We start from the raw sequence: 23,893 nt of genomic DNA, 5'->3' as shown, positions 1-23,893 counted from the left end.
GATATTAAAGTTTTAAAAGATGGTCCATGGGATACAGGAGTCATTACCCTCCCAACCTCCCCCTTTTTTTTTTGGCCACACCACATGCGGGATCTTAGTTCCCTGACCAGGGATCGAATCCATGCCCCCTGCAGTGGAAGCACAGTCTTTAACCAGAGAAGTCCCAATTATCTCCCTTCTTCAACTGAACAAACACAGTGCTGGGAATAAAATGACAACAGCAATGAGATGCTACCAGAATATGTAGTTTTCAGTCCATTTTAAATATACAGTAAGTCCCCTACATACGAACGAGTTACGTTCCGAGAGTGCGTTTGTAAGTCCAATTTGTTCGTAAGTTCAACAAAGTTAGCCTAGGTACCCAATTAACACAATCAGCTATATAGTACTCTACTGTAATAGGTTTATAATACTTTTCACACAAATAATACATAAAAAACACGGAAAAAGAAAACATTTTTAATCTTACAGTTCAGTACCTTGAAAAGTACAGTAGTACCAGTACAACAGCTGGCATACAGTACAAGGGGCTGGCATCGAGTGAACAGGCAAGAAGCGTTACTGACTGGAGGAGGGACAGGAGGTGGGAGATGGTAGAGCTGAAGGATCGTCAGCAACAGGAGACAGAGGGCAAGCTGCACTTTCACTCACTCATCCTGGGCTTGAAATAAAGATACTGTACCACTGTACTCTATACAGCACTGTACAGTACAGTACACAAAAGCACAACCACTTGTAGAGGATGCGTGCACGTGACAATGTACGCCAGACATGTTGTTACCGAACCCAGGTCCGGCTGCTTGCCACTCAAAAGCCAATAAAGAGGCCAGGTTGGTGCAAATGAAAGTTTGCTTTATTTTGGATGCTGGCAACAAGCGGGGAGGGTGGGGAGGGCGGACGCCTGTCCAAAGGCCGACTCCCCCCTCCCCCGACAATCAGGGGGCAACAGCTTTTAGAGACAGAGGGAGGGGGCTACATGTAGAAACAATACAGTCAGCCTGACAGGCATCTTGAAATTGGTCATCAGTGGTCTGACCAGAGTCATCTGGATTGCTTTAGGTACAGTTAATCTTCAGTTCCAGGGTCTGTGCGTTTCCATTTCCTTGAGGCCAGTTCTTGGAATTGTGGCAGCTTATGTCATGGCTACAGCCTGCTCATCATGTAGATAACTTCTGCCACCTGGTGTGGGTTTCACTATCTATAAGACAGCTCACAGGATACGGCTCAGAATACTATCTACAGCCACTGAGGAGGAAATAAAGGTCCTTGACTATGTTTACTGACTAAACTATTATTATTTGGTCTCCTCTGTTTTCCTTTGTTTCTGCATTTTCTCACTTCTCTGATTAAACTAATTCTTTGGCCGAAGTTTTTGCACAGACGAAAGGCAGGCTGAGGACATGGTGGGAGGGGGCAAGGACCCTAGGGTCCTGTTCCGTTTCAATGTGAACTAACTAATGTGATTGGACGTGTGAACGCACATTCACATCTTTGAAAGTTCGCAACTTGAAGGTTGGTATGTAGGGGACTTACTGTACATTCTTTATCTTTCTATCAGAACGGAGAAAACCAGGGTGCCCAAGTGCTGCAGGCCCAGAAGACTGGCGTGAAAATGAGCACAGAGCAGATAAGAGCCCAGGAAACAGAACCTAGAGAAAGAGAATCTTCACCCGACTCAAAGATTCTCATCCTAAGCACTACAGATACTTAAGCTGGGAGGTGGCATTCATTCGTTATTCTGTGAAATAAGAAATCAACGCTAGCTTGTTCCACGGATGCTACTTAGAGAGTTCTACAAGTGTGACAGGCACTCCTTTTGGGGAAGAAAGGTTCAGTTAAAAAGTGACCAATTACAATTAAGTGAAGGAAAAATAAAGAACTGAAAATTTAATTGATTAGGCATTTGAGCGCTTGCTATGTGCTTGGTATTTTTAGGTACTAACTTAAGTATTAATGAGATGGGAGTTTGTTCATAATGATGGCATGTAAGCCTAATGTAAATTTATTACAATGCTTGGATGGCTACTGGCTACTGGCAATTTTTCTTATTTACTGCAGCAACAATTAATTCTTCACATTTGAAATCAAGATAGGTACTTAGAGTGAAGCTTTATGTGGAAGAGTTTGCTCAGTCAGATGCAAAGCATCCCATAATTTTTAGAACGCCCTGTTTCTCGGGCATTTATTTGACACTTCTGTTCCAAAAACAGGGGAGTCTATCTGAGGGTTACAGATAAGGGTCCTTTTTAAAGCTGACCACGTGGTCTCAAGTTGCACAACAGCCTCTTAGGAAGAGCTGCCTTTGCCCGTCTTACTGAGTCATCACAGAGGGTAGGTATCAGAAACAGAAAAATAGGTTTTTATTTTAGTGCATTAATACCGATTTTAAATGGGCTAACTCTTTCTTATTGATATGCTGTGTAGCGGGGCAAATGGCATCTTTGTCTCATTTTTCTATTCATTTTGAACTGAAGGTACCTAAAGTGAAAACCTTCATGTGTATCCGCAGGACCTGCACTGACAGGCATCTCCTCCTACTTCTTGAGCAGGACTTCTGATTCCCTGGTCCTCCTTCACGTCCAGCCTGACTTACCAAGTCCCTCAACACACACGAAAGTATAAACAGCCTAACCAAACTGAAACCCAAGAAAAATCTCATACCCACACAAAGCATTGATTGCTCACAGCTCATTCCTCTTTCAGTAACTACTGCGTGGTGCTTAAAATAGAATTCCTCTGGCTGGAGGGGTCGGTGAGATCGATTTCTGAGGTTATGGTGTGAAAATAGTCACGCTCTAACAGCATCTTGCTGATTCACTCCATCTGCAGGTGACTCTACTTTTGAGTATCATTTTTATACCAAAGGATGATGAAAGAGCAACTGAGCTTCTAGGACAGGGCGGCTTGCAGGCAGGACAATGTCCTCCAGCTTCTGCTCTAAGGAGACTTAGAGAAACCGCACATGTGTTTTATCTACCTAGCGAGAGGATTCCCAAATCCAGTTTCTTTCAAGTTTTAGTTCATCGAATGGGTGATATGCTTCTTCCATGATTAACTCACACAATCTCTGCCTTTGGTTATGTTTGTGCCAGAAAACTAAACGATAAAGCAAATATAATATCATTAGAATAAGAATACAATGCAAAGTCAAGTCTGCTTCTGGCTGGGGCCTCCTCCAACCTCATGAGACAGCTACAGGGATTACCACCGGCACAGCTGAACGCCTGGCCAAGGGTAATGAGACCCATTTCTGAGGAGCTGAGGAGAATAGGTGGATAGGTATGTAGAATACGGATTACAAAATGTTCTGGAATAGGAGCGACATTAGCAGTATTCTTCTGGTTTTCTGATTGACATGTGGCACTATGTTTCACTTCCATCCACCGTGGGAGGACACAGCCCTAGGCAAGATATCATGACCCCACCATGTCACTGGTTTCACTCAGATCAAGCCTATAATGGCCTTCATATTTGACTCTAAATTAACTGGGTAGTTATCTCCCTAACCCCTCACCCCACCGCCTCCCAATCCCTCTCAAATTATCTGTACGTCTTGATGAAACCTGACAAAGTTCAGGGGTGAAAGAAACCGTCTCTGGAGATTCTCCCTTAATCTCATTGCTAGATTCAGAGTTTACTGTGAAGATGTTATTCATCAAATGTTTTATTAATTAATATTCAATGTTCTCCTGTGTCTGCACATAGATTTTTAAGTGTCCCAGAGTGTTTATTTCTAAGTGCACGAGATAATCGGGCTGTACTTCAGGAGCTGCTTTCACTTCCTTAGAAACGTAAGTAAGGGCTACGCTTGCAGGTCTGGCTCAGACTTACCCCAGGCCTCCGGGCAGAGCTGAGGCGGCGGCTCTGCTCCAAGCCAGCTGACAGCACTTCACACCCTCCACCGCCAGTGAGACCCCGAGTCTGAGAAGGACTGGGAAGGGCAGCTTACCATCTCTGATCAAAAGGCAGGCATGGGGTATTTCTCTAGATTATTACTGTACTGTGTTCCAGCTCCAGAATGGGTTTGAACCTCCAGACCAATGACACTAGCAATCTCTCAGGTTGGTATCCCCCAGTCCCCAAGCTCCTGGGTAATTCTAACGAAAGTCCTCTGGTGTTGAGAACCAGTGGTTTATCTCATAAGGAAGTGAAGACTTGGGACTTCCCTGGCAGTCCAATGGTTAACACTCTGAGCTTCCACTGCAGGGGGCACACGTTCGATCCCTGGTCGGGGAACTAAGATCCCACATGCCGTGCAGCGAGGCCAAAAAAAACCCACAAAAAACAAAAAAGACTTTGTAGTAAGTAAACACAAACTAACATAATGGTCCTCAATCTTTCCTAAGAGGACGTATTTCTTCTTTCCTCTCCTTTCTTTTGAAGGTGCTTAATGTTTTTTTTTTTCTTGAATCAAAAGCTCTCAGAGAATCCTACTTAACTTTCTTCTCTTTGGGTGACATTCAATACGATATTGTAAGGTGAAGGGCACTAAAATCAGTTTAATGTTATTTGCTACAAAAACACTAGTCGAGTATGTGTGCAAATGTAATGAGAATAAACATTTTTTTCTTTGCCTCTAAAGGAACACACAGCCCCCCACGTACCTGGACCGAGCAGTGGCGATCGGTTCAGCTGGGCGCTGGCCTGGTGCGTCGGGGGCGCCTCGGCCACGTTTGCGTTGGTGCTCGCGGTGGTGGTGCTGGTGCTGGTGGTGGTGCTGACCGAGGCGCTGCTCTGGATGCCCGGGTTGTTTCTGTCCCACATGTTTACAGTTTTATTGTTGTAGTTGCTCGGGTCGCCCCAAGCTGAGGTACCGTCATCAATTTCCATTTTGCGTCGAATAGATGGCGGGGAAGGTTCCTCCCAGCCCGTGGCCTCACTGCTGTCCTTCTGTTTGACAGGGACCGGCCCCCCAATCCACCCTGTTCCTGTCTGTTTAACGGAAGTGGCTCCTCCCCAGTTACTCGCGCTGCTGTCTTGGGGTTTGCTCGCCCAGTTCTGTTGCGGGCCAGGCTTTAAAGACTCTCCCCAGCTTGTCCCTGGATTCACCTTTGCATTTGTGCCATTGCCCCAGCCACTGGTCCCAGACCTTGGAGCCTCGTTCCAGCCAGACCCTGATCGATTACTGTCAGCATCCCATCCAGAGCCGTTTTTTTTCCCATCCCCCAAGTGTCCAAGGACAGAAGACGAGTCTGCCCAGTCTCCCCCTCCTGCGCTCCAGGCGGGATTTGCTTTGTGTCCGTCTCCCCAGTTCTGAGCTCTGGGTTTTTGAGGCTCACCCCAGGTGGGCGACTTGTCCTCCTGATTTACGGTCCCACTCCAAGCGTGGCCACTCTTGGCCGCAGCAGCATTACTAACAGCAGTAGAGCTTATCGTGTCCCCCCAAACCCCGGGGCCATTTGGCGCTTTGCTGCTGCTGTCTCCCCAACCTGTGTTTGCTGGCGCAGCAGCAGGTGGTGAGCTGACCCACCCCGTTACTGAAGAGGTATTTGTACTGTTCATGATGGACCCATCGTTCTTCCCCCCTGAGTTTGAAAGCTGAGTAGCTGCGCAACCCCAGGCCTCTGTCCCATTGTCATTCTTCCTCTCAGACCTTGGGGATTCTTCAAATTCCCAGGCAGTGTTTTGCTTTACTGGAGTCTGTCCCCAACCAGTATTAGACAGAACTCTTGGGTCAAGATCGTTCCTTGGCAATTGGATGTGCCCTTGGTCTAGAATCCCTTTGTCTCGCCTTCGGCCTTCTGTTCCTTCCCTCCCAGCGCTTCCTTCGTTGTGGCTGCCAGAACCGTCGCTGCTTCCTTCACTTGCTGTCGTTCCAGAAGATGCAGCTTTGGCCCAAGAGTTCGTGTGTTCGCTGCCAGGCTGCGTGGCAGGATTCTGGCTGCCGACACTAGGACTCTCCCACCCTGTTGATCCTTTCCCATTGATGTCACTACTGGAATGCTGGTTTGGGGGCTTTCCCCAGTCCCCGTTCACCCCGTTAGAGGGGCTTCGGCTGGGGTGGCCCCAAGCTCCCGAATGGAGGTTACCGACGCCATGGTTGCCACTGCCCCGCCCCCAGGCGAGGATGCCAGGACCGGCAGGAGGTCCCGAATCCCATGCGTTCCCTCCGTTTCCCTCCTTGTGCACAGCACTGCTGGAGCCATTCTGCTTAGCACTTGATGCTGAGTTCACAGTGTCGCCATTCCCCTGATTGAACCCAGAATTGCTATTTCCTGTGGCAGGGTTACCTGGGGACAGTCCCCACACAGAACTGCTGATTCCTTCGCTGCCACCCCCACTGACTTGAGAAACTGATGATCCGTTAGCACCAGGAAGGCCTTGCAGGTGGGGCGGGATGATGGCCCCCATACCAACAGCCATGCCCCAGTTTGGCAGTCCGTTTGTCTGCACTGCATTGATAGGGTTTGGTGAAGAGTTCAGGGGGTTAGTGTTATTTGGTCCATCAGTGTTAAGGTTCTGAGGTTGTACGCTGAAAGACACATTCTGAGAAGTGGACGTTTGTGGTTCTGTGCTCTCTTGCGGCAGCAAGTTTCCCCAAGCACCTAAAGTGCCCGCTGGGTTCCCATTCTGGTTGCCCATGTTTTGACCTATGGCACTGACTGGACTGCAAATACTGGAAGGGTTGCCTGTCGCCACAGTTCCTTCATGTCCAAGTACAGGCCAGGCAGCTGGGTTGGCATTGGGATTAAGGTTAAGATTAATGCCAGCATTGGAGTTGGAAGCACCCCAGCAATTCTGACTTCTCCCATCTCCGATCATGTTGTCCATCTTTCCATCCCCACCACTGAGGGAGCAGTGAGCCAGGCCGGAGCTGGAGCCCGTGGCTACGCCCCACACTCTGGCTGCATTTCCATTACCGTTTGCTCCCCCCGCCCCAAGGGCACTCTGATTAGAAGGGCTTTGGACGAGTGCGCCGTTGGTGCCATTATTGCCGTTCGTCTTCTTGGTATGTCCAGTGAAGCTGCCCTGGGCACTCCCTGTAGCCATGCTACTGTTCTCTGAGCCACAGCTGGAGGTACAGTCAGTGTCTGTCGTACATTCTGAGGCAGATTCAGCCTCTGTTCCCGTGATGGAAGGCCACGCCTCCTTATCGGTCCTGTCTATTATCACTTTATCCCAGCTGCCGTTGGCTTCGCTCCTGTAAGTGGGCTGCTGTCCCCAGTGGGAACTTTCATAATGCTCTGCCAGCCCGCTGTGGCCGATTTCTGCAAAAGATGAAACAAGTTCAAAGTTAGATTCTCCTCCCACTTATCGGTGAATCAACTGTTAAAACTAGTCTTTGGGGGAAGCTCTTTATTTCGAGTTTTCAATTCTGAATGACAAATACTAAAAAATGACTTCAAGAAAAAAGTTATTTGTCTTCTAAGTAGCTCCCATTCAAAAAAGAGTTAATGCTTCTAAAATTACTTTAATTCTTACCACTACACCATAGTATTGAGAAGATTCACAATGCACATTAGCACAGGAGCATCTGTGAAAGCGTTTGTAGTAAAGAAAGTGGCTTAACTGGAAGCAGTTTGGAATCTATGCGACTATGCAACACCTGTGAACACTCAGCTTCTGGGAAACGCTGGCTACAACACTGAAGCTCGCCTGGATGCTGGGTGCAATTTGCAGTTCTTTTCAAGACTTCTAATGAGTCACAGTATTAGATAGAAGTTACACAGCTCATTTGGTAGAAAAGAATTGTAAATCTCCCGCAGAATCATATAACAGAACCAATATTCGGGGGGTGGGGGATGGAGGGAGAGAGAGAGAAGTGGTTTCAGAAAATGATCTCTCATGTTATCAAGGGTACAAGAGTTAGAACGATTTGATTACATTTATACTACTTTATCTGTCATTACCAGTGATTATGGTTTATCCTGGTTTCCTGTGCATTAATAAAAAATATTCTCAGCGCTATAGCTGGTATCTTCTCGGATCTCTATGGAGTCCTTCTTCAGTTGCTTTCTACTTCCTTAATTTAGTCTTTTCTTTGGAGATCCCCAGAATAACTTTATACGATATCTTCTATAGTATTTATATCTTTTCACGCTTATGATCCTTTTAAAGAAGCTAGTATTTGGTATCTGTTATTTACCTCCTTTAATTTCCTAATTTTTGGGGTATTTCTAACATTGCAATCAAACTTATATTCCAACGAATTTTCCAATAGACTTTATTCGAAGTATGCATCACTCAAGACCTCACACAGTTTAGAAATCGTTGACAGTTTCTTTAAATAGTATGATATACAGATAATTGCAATTAAATATTTCTTCTCTTTTAGAACACTTTCATTATTATGTTCTCTGCAAATTAATTTCAACAAGAAATATCTTACTCATGGACAGTAAAACTGGGTTCCCCCCCGCAATCTCTTTTATAGTTTGATGGAGCTAAAAGAGGAAGTATTCAAAGAATTATCACCATCACTAGAAAGAACATACCAAAACTAACTTCAACCTTAAAAAAAAAACCCCAAACAAATGACTTTTGTTGCCTGATTTAAAAGGAATGTAATGAATTTATCAGCTCCACGCTCTAACCAACTGAGCTAACTGGCCGCGACTAAAAGGAATGTAATGAATTTAGAATGATGGTCTAGGTGATTCTAAAGTAGGCAGGTAGGGACTTCCCTGGCAGTCCAGTGATTAAGGTTCCATGTTCCCAGTGCCAGGGGCACGGGTTCAATCCCTGGTAGGGGAACTAAGATCCCATGTGCTGCATGGCGTGGTCAAAAAAAAAAAAAATCAACTGTGTCGCTTGTAAGAGGTTTTTATTCTTCTTTTAAAAAAATGTTTGGCAGCATTGGGTCTTCGTTGCTGCGCACAGGCTTTCTCTAGTTGCGGCGAGTGTGGGCTTCTCACTGCGGTGGCTTCTCTTGCTGCAGAGCACGGGCTCTAGGCGCGTGGGCTTCAGTAGTTGTGGCGCACGGGCTTAGTTGCTCCGAGGCATGTGGGATCTTCCCAGACCAGGGCTCGAACCTATGTCCCCTGCATTGGTAGGCAGATTCTTAACCACTGTGCAACCTGGGAAATCCGAGGCTTTTGTTCTTAAGAAAATAAAGAAGTAAATATTAAAAAAAAAAAGTAGGCAGGTAATTCCAGGTGAAAACTACAAAGGGAAAATGAAGATAGGCAACAGAAAACTTTAAGTATCTAAATTACCATAAAACAATGAAGTTCTTTATTGCCAAATACTGATATTAGGGGTTGGCTCTGCTACCCTGGTTTATGACAATTTCCTCTGTTGGTTTTGCCTATACTATAAAAACTAGCTTATGTAATAACCAATTTAAAGAGATCAACGAGGGCTTCCCTGGTGGCCCTCAAAATAAAGAGATCAATGAGCCACTCATCATTTAACACTGAAAATAAGACCAAGTTAAAAAACAGAGATTATCCCTAAATGCTCATCGACAGATGAAGGGATAAAGGTGTGGTACATATATACAATGGAATATTACTCAGCCATAAAAAGGAACGAAATTGGGTCACTTGTAGAGACATGGATGGACCTAGAGACTGTCATATAGAGTGAAGTCAGAAAGAGAAAAACAAATATCATATATTAATGCATATATGTGGAATCTAGAAAAATGGTACAGATGAACCAGTTTCCAAGGCAGAAATAACAGACACAGACGTAGAGGACAAACGTATGGACATCAAGTGGGGAAAGGTGGGGTGGGATGCATTGGGAGAGTGGGACTGACATATATACACTAATATGTATAAAACAGATAACTAATGAGAACCTGCTGTATAGCACAGGGAACTCCACTTCGCTGTACAGTAGAAACACACACAACATTGTAAAACAACTATACCCCAATTAAAAACAAACAAACAAAAACCAAAGATTATCACTTTTTGTCAGCAAACCTACCACAGTTCACTCTCCCTCGGTCTTGCCTCTGCAGGGACAAGGTTTACCCAAAGGCGGGCCACCTACCTCTTGACTTGGAGAGCACTCACTGCAACCTGCACCCAGCAGTAGCAGGTTACCAGCCTGGCCTAGCAAGGTTTTACATCCATAATGCTTGCTACATATTAGGCAACCAATAAATGTCTGTTGGACAAACAAAAGAATCAATGTATAGAACCAAATATGAGTTTTAGCTAAAGCCACCAATTAGCTGAACAATCTTAAGTCATTTCTCAACTCTACAAAGATGATGATGAACTAACTACCTAAGCCCTAAAGTTCTCAGCTCTAAAATTTATAATCTAGAGTTTATATATACTACATAAGAATCACACAAAAAAATACCTAGCAACATATTTGACACTGTCAATCTCAACTACAATATTGGAGAGAAGATTTTTTTTCTGGTAAAATATACAAAATATAATTTTCCATTTTAACCATTTTTGAGTATACAATTCAGCAGTGTTAAGTACATTCATTTTGTGAAACCATCACCACTATCCCTCATCCCAAGATGAAACAGTATACCAGCAATACACCAGGGTTCCAATTTCTCCACATCCTTGCCAACACTTGTTATATTCTGATTTTTGAATAACAGCCAGCCTAATGGGTGTGAAGTGGTATCTCATTGTGGTTTTGATCTGCTTCTCCTTAATGATTAGTAATGTTGAGTATCTTTTCACATGTAAAGCATTTCTATAATCAAACTGATTTATTTCGTTTAAAATGAACAATCTAAGAACTACATTGTTTGCATATAAAAAACCCATAAAACCCAATGAGTTTTCAATAAATAATGTAAAACAATTCCAAAATATGCCATCCTCCTACTCAGATGGTTTTGTTTTGGAATTTTCTACAAATATTTATAATCAAAACATAAAACTGTAAATAGTAAATATTATTTAATTTCTGACATTATGAGATGATAAAATGTAGGAGCAATGTTGTTGCTGGTGAGAAAAATAAATCTAGATCATTACATTTTGAGCTATAGAACATCCTACATTTTACAAGATAAAATAATTTATAAACTTCTCTATGAGACAGAGAGAGGGTAAGGCAAGTAATGAATTTAATACAGTAACTAGGGAATTCCCCGGCGGTCCAGTGGTTAGGACTCCACACTCTCAATGCCGAGGGCCCGGGTTCAATCCCTGTTTGGGAAACTAAGATCCCACAAGCTGTGCAGTGCAGCCAAAAAAGAAAAAAAAAAATACAGTAACTAAACCTGAAAAGGGGAGATGGAAAACAAGGAGGAGAAAAATTACATGAAAAACACTGAATCAACATGCTGACAAATACCTGAATTCTCTACTTTCACGGATAGTCCTCTGCCCTTAGAGCTTTACAAGAGCAACAAAGGGCCAAGGACCAAAAGCTAACGTTGGAATTAAGGAGATAATCCTGTGAGAAAAAGGATTTTTTTCATTCACGTAAATTTTAAAAATCCCAAATTTCATGAAAAATATTAGTCATTAGGTTAAAAAAAAGAAAACACATCCATAAAGGTGTATCAAGGGTATGTAGCATCGCCGCGCAGCCTGGGCTCTTTCTAACAAGTGTGTCTGTCTGCTGAAGGGATGGCCCCCACAGTGATCAAGTTCCACCGCTCAGTCCTTCCCTGGGGTGGAGAGGAAGAGCTCAAGGGCAGCAGAGCCAGCTCGGCACCAACGAGGCAGTGCTGGCAGGAGCCCCAGCACCCGAGCCGACAGAGGGCAGGATGAAGTCTCGCCTGCGCGTTTACACACTGGAGTCTCTAGGACACTTTCACTTACTACGACTGGATTCTCCTATGAGAATCTAGGAGAATTTCTAACTGTCTCCCCCAGACCCATTCCTGCTTCTCTCCAGTCTCTTCTCAGTAATGCACCAAATAGTCTTTCCAAATGCACCTCCAGCAGATCATGAATGCCTACTCACACACTTCAGAAGGTTCTTAACATCAAACCCACGAGGTATCACCTCACACTGGTCAGAATGGCCATCACTGAAAAGTCTACAAATAATAAATGCTGGAGAGAAGAAAACCCTCACACACTGTTGGTGGGAATGTAAATTGGCGCAGCCACTATGGAGAACAGTACGGATGTTCCCTAGAAAACTAAAAACAGAGTTACCATATGGTCCAGCAATACCACTCCTGAGCATATACCCAGACAAAACTATAACTGGAAAAGATACATGCACCCCTATGTTCATGGCAGCACTATTAGAATAGCCAAGACATGGAAGCAACCTAAATGCCCACTGACAGAGAAAGAAGATATCATGTGATATCACTTGTATGTGGAATCTAAAAAAGTTATACAAATGAACTTATTTACAAAACAGAAACAGACTCACAGACATAGAAAACAAACTTAAGGTGACCAAAGGGGACGGGGGGAGGGATAAATTAGGAGTTTGGGATTAACAGATACACACTACTATATATAAAATAGATAAACAACAGGGACCTACTGTAGAGCACAGGGAACTATATTAAACTATAATAGGGAACACTGGAGTAAGGGCAGTTCTGGGAAGGAGAGGATAAAGGGAGATGACGGACTGAGATCCAGACATATTGAGTCTGGGGCGGTTGCAAGACCTCCGAGCGGATCCGCCCTCAGTCCTGGGAGAAGCAAGTCAGAAGCTCAGATGTTAATGTGCAGCTCATCAGCAGTCTCTCCGTGTGGACTCACGCATCCTTGCAGGTGCTTCATCCAGCTCCTTAAAAGACCATTAGCACCACTCTTCTCCCCTCTTCACTCCCCTCCATCACCTGCTTCAGTAGCTGGATCAAGTGGGGGCTCCCTCCAACAAGCACTGCAGAATCTACGTGTTGTCATCCGCTCAACAGGACACTTTTCTCAAAGGCGAGAACGTGTCTGCAAGTGGTGCATGCCAGGAGACCAGTGCTCCTAACTCAAAGGGGAGCTAAGTGTTCTGGAACTCGGTACACATGGTGGGAAAGGAGACGAGAGAGAGAAGGCTAGAGGAGAGGAGATAAAAGAGGGAAGGAGGTGAAAGCATGAGATGAAATGTCCCCCTGGGAATTCCCTGGCAATCCAGTGGTTAGGACTCGGTGCTTTCACTGCTGTGGCCCTGTGTTTAATCCCTGGTCAGGGAGCTAAGATCACTCAAGCTGTGTGGTGTGGCAAAAAAAAAAAAAGAAGGAAGGAAGGAAGAAAAAAAGAAATGTCCCCCAAACACCAAGGGAGTTTTACTGAACGGGTACTTACACCTGTGTTTTGGCACAGACGGTATAAAGGACAGGGGATCACTGCTACTAAAGGAACCTAAAGGAGAAGCTCAATTCTCACCAGTGCACGGAACAGCTCAAGTCCATTTCCAGGTGAGGACTTCTGTCCTAAGCTTGCAAAGACGGCCACCCTTATATGAGGAACTATTTGGAGGGGCTTAAAGTGAGGCTAACAAGTTAATTTGCTATATACATTTATATGTGTTATTACCATGTAAGCCACTGAAAATATTTTTCTACTTAAAATGCTTTTAGTTGTAATGGAAACAGGGGATAAGGAAACAAAATGAAAGAGACAAATATTACAATGTCTTTCACCGTAATTAAACTTCAGGAACACCAAAATGATATATGGATTTTTCCAAGATAATACCACATTTGGGGGTGTTTAAGGGTCAAAATGAACATTAAATACATTAAAAACCAAAAAGTTAAGGCTAAATGGTAAAAATTCCTCTATGCCGTGGTTCTACAATTTGATTTTCGGCCTTGCTCCTTAGTGTTCCCAGTTCTGGCACATTAAAGAAAGCTCTTAGCCCCAGGATCTTTCTTTACAGGGTCCTCTCTTCCTACAGTTTGGGGCCCCGTACAGAGCCTGTTCCTGTGTGACTCTAGTCACAGTGTCCTCCGATGACAGTTCCCTGAGACACTCACATTCTGCTGAACAAGCATGTTCAACAGCCCTACCGATGAGCTCACAAACACTGCACAGATGAACAAGACCTAGTCTCCCCTCAAAGAACTTTCTGTGCCGAGACGAGCATGAAGCACAAAGGTGCCAGTCTTTGCTCTAGTTTTTTATTTTCCTTCTTTCACTTTATCTCGTTTTCTCATGTTTTTCCTTCTCAAAAAGTTTTAAAATGGGAATCAACTGTGACCTATGTACTTTAATACATATATAAAAAAATAGTTTGGGGACTTCCCTGGCAGTCCAGTGGTTAAGACTTGGAACTCTCAATGCAGAGGGTTCTGGTTTGATCCCTGGTTGGGGAACTACGATACCACATCCTGCGCAGGCAAAAAAAAAAAAAAAAAGTTTGAATACATAAATGCATTTAAAAGCTGGAAAGGACTTGAAAACTAGAAAGCAGAAAGTTATGATTTTAATGCAATATTTTTGATTTTCAAATATAGACTTAAGTTGATTTGAAAATACCACTCACCATCTTCTTAGTGCAGTGGTAAAAACCAGACAACAGAAAACAAAGAGCAGAACCTACTTCCCCAAAACACAAAGGAGTTAAACCTAAAGCCACTTTGGAAAAATTAGGCTTTCCCCACTCCCACCATCCTTTCACCACTCAGACTCCTTTAAAGTCTTCTGTGGGTATCTGAGGAGCACAGTTTGACTAGTTCTGTTCTGGGGAGCCCCTGAAGTCTCTCCTCTCTTGCCGCTCATCGTCATCATCACCAACACCACCATCACATCAATAGCATTATCACTCCCACCATCACCACCACCACCATCATCACCAGTAGCACCAGCAATACCCCACCACCACCACCACCACATATTCTGACACTAGAATTTATCTCTAAAATGAAAACGTGTTACATTTTTAAGGCTATTACTCTCTTTATGTTTAAAGCACACCATTCTTCTTGGGAGAATTTATGACTTCAAAAATATTTGAATAACATGCCTTTCATAAACCAAAGTCTCTTGACTGTGCTATCAATTCAAAAACCCATCTTTTAGTTATAGTCTAAAAGACTCTATGAAAGAAATTTGTGAAATGACTGACTTGTGGGAACAGGCATTTTGAAATGAATGAAAGCTCTAAAATAAACCAAGACTGAATTCTCTTGTAAGTTATTCTCAACTCTCCAGGATAAGCCCACAGGAACCGTTAAAGGCTAAAATCCATGCATCTGTTATGCAGCAAGTTTGAGAGAGTTTATAAATAAGTCTTCCTACCCCTACGACACCACACATTTCATAGCACTTTCCACACACATTAAATGAACTGAACCTTACAAATTACATCTGTTTTACAGATGGGGAAACAGAGGCTCAGAGGCCAGATTTGGAAAAGGTGTTATAACCAATAACCAGTAAGGACTGAACAGAAATGCCTATCTTCAGGATAAAATTCCAGTGCTCCTTCCATTACAACATTCTATCACCAAATGTTAAATTCACTTTTTTCCTGCTGTTTGAATGGTTTACACGTTCTAAAAATAGGTGTCTCTATAAAAATGTAAGTAACATAAACAGTCTTAGGTGATTAAAAAGGATCACACGATAGCATGGTTTAAAGAAAAAAGCTTTCTTCTTTTTTTAAATTCCAAAATGTTACCATGTAAAGATAAACTTTTCAAGAAAAAGTGTTTAACGAAGAGCTTCCTGAAGCTACAGTGAGCGGGCTTTTAATTAGGCGCCACATTAATCAGGTAGGGAAGCGCGGGCAAGATTTGCGCAGAAGTGCGCGGGGCGCCTAATTATTGCTAACACTGACAAACAGTACGCAGTCCATTCTTTCTCACCGCAGTCCTTTTAACCGAAATGACAGAATAATAAATCATAAAGTCATTCCAAATGCCTTCCATAGTTGAAAACACATGAGTGCTACGCTTACTGATAACACACAGTCCTCGGTTTCAAGGGGCGGGATCAACGAAACCATCGTTTTCAGCTTTGGAGAACCGAAGCCACCTCCCTCTCCACTGCCTTGAGTGTGCGTAAAAATCTTGTGGAGAAAGTGCTCTGAGTTCAGAATTCCGTCACTGGACAGACTCCGAGACATCTCCTTCGTCAATTTCTATCAATGGAAGGAATTATGAAATGCAGAACCAAGTGAAAGGTTTACTGCAAACAATAATTAAAGTGTCCAAAAGAAAATGCTTATTGCCTTGTTTTTCTTCAAAACGGCAGGAAACGAGGCTGCTTCCTCCGCGGTCAGACCCTGTGAGAGGCACTGCCGAGCGGGGCGGCCGCGGGGGCGGCGGCGCGGGGCCCGGAGCAGCTCCGCGCGCAGCGGCGGGGGCGCCATCTTACGCGTCGTCTGCGCGCCCCTCGCGCCCCGTCCGAGGCCCTGGAGAAGCAGCTGCTGTCTGCTCCGTGTCGGCTCTGTTTCTGCGGCTCTGCGGGCCGCGGGGGGCGAAAGTACCTGCGGAGAGGGGCCGCCCACCCCCTGGAGACGCTACCTTGCGCGCCGAACGCCCGGGCGCCCGCATCTAGGGCAGCGCGGGTTTCCAGCTCCACCCTGTCGCCGCGCGCCCCGGGCCGCCGGCTGTCGTCACCGGGAGGCTCCGTGCTGACTGCGCCCGGCGACCTGCAGGCGCCCGCGGGGCAGGAGCTGGCGTTGCCCTTCCCTTCCCTTCCCTTCCCGGGAGGGAGCCGATCACCCCCTCCAGCGGGAGGGGCGGGGGGAGGCATCCGCGGAGAGGACTTGAAAGCTCTGATTATCTAATTGCAGCTGACACTAAACCGATCTTCCTGCCTCTTAAAATTCGTTCAATTGTCACAGCCATTTTCACTACAGGACCCAGTTACAGCAGCACCAGAGCCACTTTTCCTCTGTTTTTTGAAAGTCTGCCAAAAGAGCAAGGGCGCGTTGCCCATTGGCTGCATGCAAATAAACCGCTTCTCCTTCCTACTCCTTTGTGTTCCGTTCCTTCCTCTTTCCCGCTTTTCCTGAACACACACTAAACGTTCGGCATACCAACACTAGCTATAGTTTTCTAAATGAGCCCCATATGTAAATTGGCACGTGTCCAACTTCTTTCCTGCTTCTATCTACAAAAGATCTAAGTAGCAAACACTACCGCGTATTAATCAAAGCCTCAGTTTACGAATGTACAAAGTAGCCACCAAAACAATACATTGTTCTGCCTTAAGCGCGGCGAGAAAGAGTTTCTTCTTTTTTAAAAAAGATAAAAGCTCTCAAGTGTTTCAAGCTGGAGTTATACTGCAGGTTGGCAAAAACATAGTCTGAATAGAAAATAACATTTTTCTGGAAGCTTAATAGGGTGAATCACTACACATATACGACTATATACACTTATCAGTTAAAATTTTTACCAGTTGGCTAAGTGACAAGGTCACACAGGGGTCGTGGGTCTGGAAAACGAATCGGACCTGTCTCTTGACCACACTGCCACACTGCCTCCATGCCCGGGGACGCCCACCTAGGTCCCTGTGCTGATTCCACTAGGACATGGGATGGCGTCCCAGCAATGCTTTGCATTGACAAAATCAAGCGAGCTCTTTGGAAGCGGGTTTGAGTTGGAGATTCCAGGGAAAGGACCTTAGAAGTCTCATTTTAGGTGAGAAATGGAAGTACTGGCTGTGGCATAACCAGTGCCGGCTGCCAGGACTTCCCCTTCAGTTCAGTTCCTTTCACTTTGCTCAACTGGTCACACAGAGGTTCGGACACTGTCCTTTTAGGATACAATACAGGTTACACAGTATACAGTGCGTGTGAGGCTGCATGTTGCGGACGAATGGAGCATCCTACAGCTTCAAGAGGAGCTTGAGGACAGAAGTACTCAAGGGGCTTCACGGAGGGTGGGTGACTGTGATTTGCAGACAGAAAGGGGCAGGGCGATCAGGTGTGTGCATGTGCTGGGAAAGGCAACACTGAGTGTGGCCTATTTGTGAAGCCATACGGAAACAATCCCAATCAGAACGGAAAGCAGGACCCGGGGACAGAAGGAAAGGTGCTGGCTGGACAAGGCTGGGAAGGGCACTGAGCCAGGCAGAGAGACGGAGACTGCATTAGGAACTAGGAAACCAGGACAGGTTTCCGAAGGGACCTCTGAAGCTGTGATACCAGAGACTGCTGGTGAAGAGATGAAATTGGTGTAAAACAAAGACTTTTGCTTGGGAGCCAAAAAAATCAATCATTTCTTATTTTATTAATGTAAATATATAGATTGATTCCATTTCTCAAGATGTTTTTATGTATAAAATGATGATTTAGTCTTCAATGTATATATTTTAAAAAGTACAAACAACTAGGAATAACTTTCTGGAGAAGGATATTATAATTACAGAGCCAGATACTTTCTTAAAGAATATTACTTTCATATAAAATTTTACTGAATCAAGTTCTTGATTACTTTCTCCTTATCTAAGAAGATACCAGTAACATCTTGCACCTCTCGCATTTGGTGAGAACACTGATGCAAGACTGCCAACTAATCTTATAACAATGAGATAAGCCCAGAAAAAAGCAGGGCTATTACACTTCTTTTTCAGTTTTTCAGTTTTTTAAGCGTCTTAAATCAACACCCCAAGCTATACAGGTCTGACTATACAATCTTTGTCTCTGTTAAGATTGGTCGGAGAACCATATTTCAGTGTGGAAAGTAACCATACGTTTGACTATAACCTGGTTGCAGTTAAGCAGATGGGATTATATTCAGTGAATATATTTGATCATTTCTTTCCTTCCTAGCTTTTTGCTGAAAATCACTGACCTACATCGCCTCTACCAGGAATTTAGCAGATGAAAGTAAAGACTATTTGAAGAGACATGGCAAAGCTGTCTAAAAATATTTGTTCCAAATAAAACCACAAAGTCATGGTTTTGAGAAATTCTGCTATAAATACTTCTATGTCATGCTGGAATTATTCCCCATATAAAAAGGCAGCACATGAAGGAAAACAAATGTTAATATGAATTGTGACATGTTTCTTTTAAATTCTAATCTAACACAAGAAGCCTCCTTGACTCTCTAATTACAGACCTGAATTTCACTACCATCAGCAAATACGCTTTCGATGCCAGAACCATTGCCAATTGTTAGTTAAATTACTTGAAACGTAAAGATTTAAGAAAATCAGAGATTCATGGCAGTCAAACACATGTACTTTGCTCTTCCAAAAATTTCCCTGAAACTCCAGTAAAGAAATTGTTAAAAGTGTAAATCCATGAGGTCAAGAGGATGGGAACAGGAGAGAGAGGAGATGAGAGATGCTGACATTCTGGAAGCTGGAAAGCAAATGAGCAAGTTGCGAGCTCTCCTGGGAGCCCAGAGAAAGTTATCGTTGAACTGCAGGCAAGGACACAACAAGCAGCAGGCGGCGTAGAGCCCCAGACACCGCAGGGGCCGAGCACGGGGAGACAGCAGGCAGGGTTGCCTCAGGATGCTTGAATAAGTTACTTAGAAACACCGCTCCCCATAAAATGCTATTACCTCCCTGCACGGAAAGTATGTGTGCAGTCAGGAGATATCCTAGTAACCTGAGGGAAAAGGGTTTTATTTTGAAGTGTTCACTGCAGGGCTCTACAGCATCTGCCTTGGCAGATTTGTATGTACTGACATAGACCTTTAGTTTCTGGTGAGCAACAAACTAGCTGAAGTAGCTAATGCCATCTGAAAGTGTATGAGGAACAATATAAATGAGTAGGGGGAACTAGAAGTAAACCTTAAGATCTAATTGAAATGAATCGAGCTATCATCTAGCTAGCTTTACTAAGTGTACAGTAAACATGGATCAAAACATGTCCATTTCTATTTCTGGGCAGCGAGTTGAAAGTAGCAAACCAGTTCTCAGATAGAAAGAACGCCGGGTTCTGTGCGGTTTACCTGGCTGGGGCTTGCTGGGGTGCAGCTGTGCTCCGGCTCCAGGCAGCGGGGGAGGGCTCAGCCCTGCAGGCCCAGCACCCTGGGTGGGGCTCACGCTGGTCAGAGACCCCGTGGGCAGTGGCTGACCTCTCTTTAACAGCTGCTTCTGTTCTTGCTGGCGGAAGCGTGGAGGCACCTCGCGAGGCAGGTAACGGGATGCAGCTGGCTGCTGGCCGCCGGCAGACGCACGTTTGCCATTGCTGCTGCTGGAGAGAGTGCTGGTGGAAGTACTGGTACTGGTCCCGGCAGGTTGGAGCTGGCTTGAACAGGTCTTAGTAGGTTCTGGCACTAGAAGGAACAAAAGGAAAAGACCCCAACACTTTAGTTATCACCTCCTTCAACCCAAACCAAAGAAAACAAAACCAAAAACTGAGAAAGAAATGACAGTGGAGAGCTTTGGAATCGAACTCCACGAAAGCCCAGAGTTCCAGGCTTGAGACCCAGTTGTCCTATAAATGAACCTCGATCCTGAGCTGTAGCTCTTGGCCAGTTTCCTCATCTATAAGACAGGTGATCACGCTGGGTTAGAGCAGCAGCTCTTCAGCTTGAGCTGGAGTCAGGTTAAAGGCCTGATTCCTAGGACCCGCCCGGGGAATTCACGTGGTTGGAAGGGAGGGGAGACTACAAATCTGCATTTCTAATAAGTTCCCAGGTGAGGGTGATGCCCCGGGTCCTGGGCCCACACTTTGAGAATCACTGCTCTCAGTCTGTGTTTCTCAAATTTAAGGGATCATTAGATGTCCATGAATTTATATATATATTTGTTTTAATTCTGAAGACAATCTAAGAAATATATATATATATATATGCGCATTCTGGGTTACCTGAATAATTAAGGCATTTGTGGTGATGGTATATCGATAGCACCACTACACTCCTCCCAGATTTATTGGAAAAGAATGCCCGTAGGCTAATTTGCAAATGATGCATTAAGTGAAAGCCAAAACACTATCAGAGTGTGCTGCATCAACAAAGGTTCCACAGCAATGTAAACAGGAAAAAGGAGCAGGAGAGTTGAGTGACAGCCCTGCTAGTGAGCATGCCAAATGCAAAAGGTGATCTGAGTGGTGGCCCTGAGTGAGGAATGGAGCACAGGCCTGTCAAGCGCCAAAGAACCTGAGCCTCAAGTTCATTTCCATCTTGAATTTGAAACATTAATATCCAGAATATTATGTTACCCTGTTATTTGAAAAAAAATTTTTTCGACTTAATTTATAAATGTCTTTGATTTCAGAATTGAGTAAAAGCTATGTGCAAAACGAGTTATACCTAGTTCTCTGTATATCTTGTTTGTATAAGCAGCGTTATAAAAACCTTTCCAGTCGACACTGTTTGCCTTTTATTATCCCTTGCGATCAGCCCGCATTTCTCACCTCCCGTAATGGGTTCTGCTGTCCACCCCGCAACCCCATTGTACACAGTCAGTATCCGCGAAGCCTCTGCCCACTGTTTTTCTGTCACCCTGCCTGGCAAACCCTCAATTCTGGATGAAGCCACTGTCACTGTCCACTCTCTCCACCCTGGACTCGGACTGCTATGTCTCTCAAGAAAACAGAGCCGTGCAGTTTGGCATCACTATGAACTCCTGGGCCCTAACCTCAGGACACGCTCAGTGCTTCCTGACCAGCCTATGATTTCCTGGGTCTGCCTGGTTCCACTGCTGTCAATGACTCATTCAAAGACCTTCCACTCTCCAGTGATAATGCCTTTATCTCCCATCCCCAGAAGATAAACTGGACCTTATTCTTCAAAGAAATAAAGACCAGCAGGCAAAAACCAGGTTTCTGCTCCTACAATACACATCACACTGTTCTCTGTCCCACACTTCTGTTATTCCTATCCAAGGCTAGTATTATATTTACCAATTCCAAGACTCACATTTCTTCACATATGAAAATCACTTGCATCGGCATGTGTCTTACCATCGACGGCACATCCCTTCCTCAGTGGCACATGAAATACTGGGGCATCTCACTGCCTATGGTGTCAGAGAGGCACCACAAGACGGCTCCCTCCACGGCTCTGGATCCCGTCTCAGGGACTTTGTGTGTCCTGGATCTTCAACTCATGACATTCTCCAGAGCAGATATAAAGGCTCAAAGTTGAAGACTGGGTCTTCGATTAATTCTTTGTTTTACAAATATTTGTATTTTTTCTTCCAGGGCTTAGTAGATGGACATTGCTGAGTGTAAAAGAGAAGAGAAATCTGGCCACCGAGTTCGCGTGTGGAGTGGAGGAGAGCACATTTCCAACCAGTAACCAGGCCAGGATGTGGCCACCCTGCAACCAGGCCCTCCTGGTGAGCACTTAGACATGCGCACACCTCTGCTCTCTCTAGACAGCGGCTCTCCGGCTCTTCTCGACCCACACCCCCCTCCCGACTGGCCTCCTTCTCCTCTCCTCCATCACACTTCTGGTCCAGCTTCCTCACCTGCTGTGTGCCTCTCAGCCAGGTCCTCTCACCCTCCTCTTCCTCCTTGTGGCTGAAACCCTATGCCCCCCTGAGCTTCCTCTGCTTGCCCTCTCAGTCGTCTGTATTGGCGGTGACTGCTGTGGCTGTCCTGAGCCTCTCTTCCTGGGCCTCCACGACACCGGAAGTCCTTTCTTGGATTTCCTCTGACCTCTCCAGACACTCTTTTCTGCTCCCCAATGACAGGCTGCTTCTTCTGCCTCTTTAAGGTTCTGCTGCAGACACTAATCCTGGGTCATCTAATCTACGCACAACGCTTCATTTATCAACCCTGTGGTCCTGGTCTGAGACCTGGATGGCTATTAGATACCTACATCGAAGTCTTACAGGCAGCTCAAAGTCAACGTGTCCCAAACACTCATCGGCTTTCTCGACTCATTCTTCTTCTGAGTCTTCCCGTTGTTCTTCCGGCAAATGGCTCCAAGTCAGAAACCCAGGTTCCATCCTTGATTACTCCCCCTATCTCCCCAAACCTATATCCAACCAACCACCAAACGCTGACATTGCTAGCTCCCAAATGTCTCCCCTAAGTAGCCCTCAAACTACTCCATCAATTTCCATTCCTTTTGCCATGACCAGAGCCTGTTTCTAATCCATCATCCACTGCGGCCAGCATGATCCTTCTGAGATGCAGATCGCCTCCCTGGTTTAGAAGGCTTTGGGGATTCCTACGACCCTTAGGATAAAGTCCAAGGTCCTAGCAGTTAGCTGTCCTAATGCCCAATTTTCCAGCCCCCTCTAACTTCACGATGCTGAACTTCCTGCTTCTGGGCCATTGTGCCCCCTCTTCTGTCTAACCACCATGTATCATCAGTCCTAAAACAACATATTTCCGCATTTCAACATCTCTCAAACTGAGATGCATCTTATAATTGATGTTGTATGTATCAGTTTAAAAGGCAATGCTTTTTTTCTAAGTGGTGCATAAAATAATGCATAAAACAACTGATCATATCTCAGATTCAATAAAACATGGTAATTCCTAGTCATTCTTTAAATATCAAATTAAATGTCACTTCCCCTCAGAACCTTCCCTGACTCTCCTAGGCCAGTTTGGGTGTTTCCCAATGCATTCAGCATTGTATATTGCTTAGATGAACATCCATTACATCGTTTTTTTTTTTTAAAGAAAGTGATAAAACCTATTATAGGTTGATTTTTAACACTCCCTTTTTTTTTTTTAATTTTTGGCCGCGTCGTGCAGCATGTGGGATCCTAGTTCCCTGGCCAGGGATCTAACCCACACTCCCTGCAGTGGAAGCACAGTGTCTTAACCACTGGACTGCCAGGGAAGTCCCTATAGGTTGATTTTTAAATGTACAGGGGCCTTCAAATATATTTTTTCCTGATATTGGCCTTTAGCTAATTAAAGTAGCAGAAGTTTCTAAGTATTTACCTAAATGAGTGGAAAACTTACGTCCACACACAAAAACCTCTACATGAATGTTCACAGCAGTTTTATTCATAATTGCCAAACACTGGAAGCAACCAAGATGTCCTTCTATACGTGAGTGGATAAACAGACCGTGGTACATCCATACAATGGAATGTTAGTGTTAAAAAGAAATGAGTTATCAATCCATAAAAAGAAATGGAGGAACATTAAATGCATTTTATTAGGTAAAAGAAGCCAGTTTGGAAAGGCTACATGCTCTATGACTCCTATAATATAACATTCT

General features: G+C 44.6%; 1 protein-coding gene across 1 annotated transcript in view; it reads right to left on the bottom strand.

Annotated features, from left to right (window-relative positions):
• The window catches only part of TNRC6C (trinucleotide repeat containing adaptor 6C), a 139,314-nt gene that overhangs the window by 48,035 nt on the left and 67,386 nt on the right, over positions 1-23,893 (bottom strand). Inside the window, exons 4-5 of the mRNA XM_030837821.3 lie at positions 19,706-20,032; positions 4,605-7,208 (exon numbers count right to left, since the gene is read on the bottom strand). Coding sequence (XP_030693681.3) covers positions 4,605-7,208; positions 19,706-20,032 — 2,931 coding nt within the window. The remainder of the gene's footprint in view (positions 1-4,604; positions 7,209-19,705; positions 20,033-23,893) is intronic.

This window comes from Globicephala melas, chromosome 20 (genome assembly GCF_963455315.2).
Source record: "Globicephala melas chromosome 20, mGloMel1.2, whole genome shotgun sequence".
Lineage (NCBI taxonomy): Eukaryota > Metazoa > Chordata > Mammalia > Artiodactyla > Delphinidae > Globicephala > Globicephala melas.
The sequence above is the reverse complement of the archived record's forward strand: the minus strand, read 5'-3'. Positions and strand labels throughout refer to the sequence as shown.